General features: G+C 61.4%; 1 protein-coding gene across 1 annotated transcript in view; it reads left to right on the top strand.

Moving 5' to 3' along the window:
- AXIN2 (axin 2) overlaps window positions 1-4,616 on the top strand; it is a 27,553-nt gene that overhangs the window by 20,738 nt on the left and 2,199 nt on the right. The window contains 6 exon segments of the mRNA XM_077780364.1: window positions 4-537; window positions 736-930; window positions 1,239-1,294; window positions 1,297-1,378; window positions 1,892-1,987; window positions 3,020-3,187. Of these exon segments, the coding sequence (XP_077636490.1) occupies window positions 4-537; window positions 736-930; window positions 1,239-1,294; window positions 1,297-1,378; window positions 1,892-1,987; window positions 3,020-3,187 (1,131 nt within the window).

Raw genomic sequence — 4,616 nt, forward strand, 5'->3', positions numbered from 1 at the left:
CCCTCCTGCTATACTAGCCGCTCCCCCTCCGCCCCTGTGCTGCCTTCCCCTCCAGGATGAAGAGAAGGAGGCCTCTGAGCTAGCGCTGAGCTCCAGGGAGGGGGGCCCCACGCCGCACCCCCTCTCCCTCCTGCCCTCCGGCAGCTATGAGGAGGACCCGCAGACCATTCTGGACGACCACCTGTCCAGGGTGCTCAAGACCCCCGGCTGCCAGTCGCCGGGCGTGAGCCGNCACCACCACCACCACCAGCAGCACCACCCCCTCCTCCCGCCCGGGGGCAAGCTGTCCCCCATGGCCGCCTCGCAGGCCGGTTGCCCCCTCCTGGGAGCCAAGGGCTTCGTGACCAAGCAGACGACGAAGCACGTCCACCACCACTACATCCACCACCACGCCCTCCCCAAGACCAAGGAGGAGATCGAGGCGGAGGCCGCACAGAGGGTGCGTTGCTTCTGCCCGGGCGGCTCGGACTATTACTGCTATTCGAAATGCAAGAGCCACCCCAGGGCTCTGGAGCCCGTGCCGGCCGAGCAGTTTGGGTGAGTGTGGGGGTCAGACTGGAGACTCTGGAACTTCCGGGGGAAGGGGAGGTCGCTGGCACTTAGCTTCCGGAAGGGAGGCGCGGGGAAGGGTCCTTGGTGTGTGTCACCCCACCACTCCCCGAACCTTCCGGTCCGAGGGGTCCCAGAGATGTAACGGGGGCCCCTGGGTTGGGTGTGGTTCTTGGTTCCCCGCAGCAGCGGCAGAGGCGGTACCCCGCCCAGACGGACCGGGAAGAGCTCGGAGCCGGGCCCGGCCCAGCCGGCCAGGGAAGGAGGCGCCCCAGGCGGACCCGGGGCCCTGCAGCTTCCCGGGGAGGAGGGAGACAGGTCACACGACGTGTGGCAGTGGATGCTGGAGAGTGAGCGGCAGAGCAAGCCCAAGCCCCATAGGTAAACACCGGCTCGCGGCCAGGGTCACTGGGCAGCCACTGCGGAGGTATTGTGGGGATGGCTATTTTTGCAGGGGGCCGAAAACAAACAAGACTGTTGGCTCCTGCCGTCTTAATATTAAACGCTGGACTGAGCAGACCACAAAAATGCCATGTTTTGGCAACGCCCCCTGTGCGTGTTATGGTAGGGTGACTTTTTTCCCCTCTTCTCTTTGAAGGCAGAATAGAGAAGTTTCTATTAAAGTCACATTTTCCAGTTTCTCTAACCCAATTTCTGTCCTTCTGCTTTCTCTCTCGTCCCTCGTCCAGTGCCCAGAGCACGAAAAGGGCCTACCCCTTAGAGTGCGCCCGCACGGCCCCCGCCGAGCNCTGACCCCACCCAACACGCTGGCACAGCTGGAGGAAGCCTGCCGCAGGCTGGCCGAGGTGTCCAAGCCCCCCAAGCAGCGGTGAGTGTGAGCAGCACAGAGGTGGAGGCAGGGGCGGGGACCCGGCCTCTCACAAAAGGGCCCCTGGCCTTCTCCGCCTGGGTCCCTGTCGCTCCCCAGGGAGGAGGGGAGGCCTCTGGCCACAGTACGATTCCCCTTTCCACCTGTTGGAAATCGTTCCTTTCCGCTCTGCTGGCTGAAGAGCCAGCCAGCAAAGGCTCTGCTAGTCACGTGAGGCCTAGCAGGAGAATGAGCGTCAGTAAGTCCTCACAAATCCCGTGCCTTACACAGGCCCTGGTCCCGTGAAGCCGGTTAGCTGAGCATGTAAGAGCCATGACTGGTGGGTGGAGAAGTGAGAGCCTCAGCCCTTTCCTGGGCTCCCAGGGGCCTTTGGGTCCCTGTGCCCCATTAGGGAAGGGCCTGTATCTCTTTAGGGCCCGCAGAGAACTCCTTTCCTGCCTGCCCCTCCTCCCCCCTCTGCCTGGGGACAGCAGGCTTCTGCCTCAATCCTCTGCTCCGGCTCTGTGCCCTCAGGTGCTGTGTGGCCAGTCAGCAGAGGGACAGGAGCCACTCGGCCATCGGTCAGACGGGGGCCACGCCCTTCTCTAACCCAAGCCTGGCTTCAGAAGAGTGAGTGTCTCCACCCGACCTTCCTGGGATCCGCCTCGTGGTTTACGGGTCAGGGCATCGACTCCGGTGTTGGGATTTTTTGGAAACTTCCTAGTATGTTGAAATCGCCTTGATTGTCCCATGAGCAACAAGGATCAGTAGGTGCAGATGTTGCCACAAATCAGGACCATGAAAATGCCGCCTTTACCGGGAAACGCACTGGGACTCGTACACGAGTGTCGTTTCCCGAAGAGAGGGCTGGCTCGGGGCTCCTGGGCACGCACCGATCCACAGGCTGAGGCGTGAAGCCATTAGCAGACGGATGAAAGGGGACCCCAGACCCGGATGCAAAAGCTGCCCTCATTCAGCTGGAAGTTAGCAGGTTGGAAACTCCGAGCAGAACGAGGATTCCCCACCGCTGCAGAGACAGAGAGGACCGAGGACCGTCTTTGTTGACTTGCTTGGGGGAAACAGTGTCTTCCCCATTGGGCCGTGATCCTTTTCGTAGATTTACACTCTTGCGGAGTAGACCGAGAAGCTTGCTTTTTTTTTTTTTAACGCTGCTCTACAAACTCCGAATAAATGAGGGAGGTCAAAATGATGGGGCTCCCCTTTCCGGGGGGGGCTCTGGGATCCAAGCCATCCCAGGAGATGCTCTGGTTCAGCATTCCCTGGCTGGGGGGAGGGAGCCCACGGCGCTGTGGCAGCTCCCCTCCCGCTTCCATTGGCTGGAGCCCTGTGGGTGCCATCTTGAGAAAGACTGTTCTGTCCCCGCTGCCATTTGGCACTAGCGAGGGAAACAACAGCAGTGTCTACAACCAAAAGGAAACCCTCCCTTCCTGGGCGCGCCATGCAGGTGACCCGGAGGTGGGCTGTGTGCTCTCAGAAGGGGCCGCCCATGTGGCCCAGGGGCCCCCCACGCCCAAGGCCCCCGTAGAGCTCCTAGCTGCAGCCCCCCTTTCTCTCTGGAGACTACTTGAGGGCCTGTGTGTGTTGTGCGAGCATTTGCTGCCTTCAAACGCCGAACTTGTTGCATTCCATCTTATTTTTCAGTCACAAAGAGCCAAAGAAGCTGGCGGGGGTCCATGCGCTCCAGGCCAGCGAGCTGGTCGTCACATACTTTTTCTGCGGAGAAGAAATTCCGTACAGGAGGATGCTGAAGGCTCAGAGCTTGACCCTGGGCCACTTTAAAGAGCAGCTCAGCAAAAAGGGAAATTATAGGTAAGAGCCTTGCGGCTTCTTGCCGCTCCAGAGTTTGTTTGCTCAGAACCGAGCCCCGGAGTCACTTCCCTGGCCTGGCCGGACCCGGGAGGGGCCGGGAGGCGGGGAGACTCAGGAGGCCACTGGGCCGCCCGGTGCTTGGGTTCCTTCTCATTTCCTCTCTCCCCTCGCCACTGACAGAAATAACACAGCAGCAGGGAGGCCCCTGGGAGGGCTCTGTGGGGGCCTGGATGGGCTTTTTCTACCAGGTGACCGAGACTGAGGAGAAACAGGGCTTTGCCAGGGAGAGCTGGGCTTGGGCCATCTTGTGGAGGCCCTCCCTGCAAGGGAGGGGAGGGGTGTGTGTGGCGGGGAGAGACAGATGGACTGTCCACACGGAAGGCCTGGGGAGGGGCAGGGGCCGTTGCCTGGAAATCTAGACAGCACTCTCCTTACTCAGCCTTTCTGCCTGAACAACTACCTCGCGTGGGGAACGGGCCGCGTGAAGCAGGAATGCACCTCGGAGAAGGGGCAGGGCCCATGGGTGGGACCCGGGTGCACAGGGCTGGTACTCTTTCTGTGGGGGCCTTGGCAAAGGAACTTGCCCTCCCCCCCAGGCTCCCTTTCCTGGTCTGCTCAGTGGAGACGCTCCTCTGGCCTTCTAGGGCCCCCAAGAAGGAGCCAAGAGTAGGGGCAGTTTTGCTGACTTTGCCCTTCACTTGGGGTGGGTGATGACTCCACTCCTGTTCGTCCAGAGTCCTGGCCACCCCTTCTCGCGTGGCCTTCATCCCAGGGGAATGTGGGGGTTCTGCTGCAGCTGGATCTCGGGTGTGATGTGCAGGGCCAGGGTGAAGCGGGCCGGGTGCCCCTGGCACACGCCGTTTCATGGTGGGCACAGGGTGTGCTTGGAAGGTGCCAGCCCAGTCCCGCCTCCAGCCGGGCATGGGAGCGGAGAACTCGAGCAGCACTTAGCANTGCCTGGAGTCACCTGCAGGGCCCTGAGACCTTCTCCCTTCCAGGGCCCTTGCGTGTCTCTCCCAGTCACTCTGCCGGGGAGCTGACTGGGCCCGGGGACCCACAGTGATTCCCTTCGCAGGGAAAGGACAGGGCTCAGAGGCTAGGACCCCGTGAGGGACCTCAAAGCAGGGCGTGGGGCTGGTCTTAGATCTTTCCACCTGACAGCAGGGCAGAGACCGTGCGGAAACTGTTGCGGGGGGACTGGGAGACAGGCCCGGCTTCTGCTGCTCGTGCTTCGCCTTCTTTTTCTTCTTCTTTTTTTATCTTGCACAGACACAAGGTGAAACTAATTACACAAGTGTGCCCCTCCAGGGATTCATTTTGATCTCAGCTTTGACTCGGCTGGACTCTGAGTGGAGCTGCAGGTGACCTTCAGGGGAGAAAGGGCCACAGAGCGCCGAGCCGAGGCTGCAGGGAGGGTCCGCGCGCAGCC

Source organism: Crocuta crocuta, unplaced genomic scaffold (assembly GCF_008692635.1).
Source record: "Crocuta crocuta isolate KB4526 unplaced genomic scaffold, BGI_CrCroc_1.0 scaffold288, whole genome shotgun sequence".
Classification (NCBI taxonomy): Eukaryota; Metazoa; Chordata; class Mammalia; order Carnivora; family Hyaenidae; genus Crocuta; species Crocuta crocuta.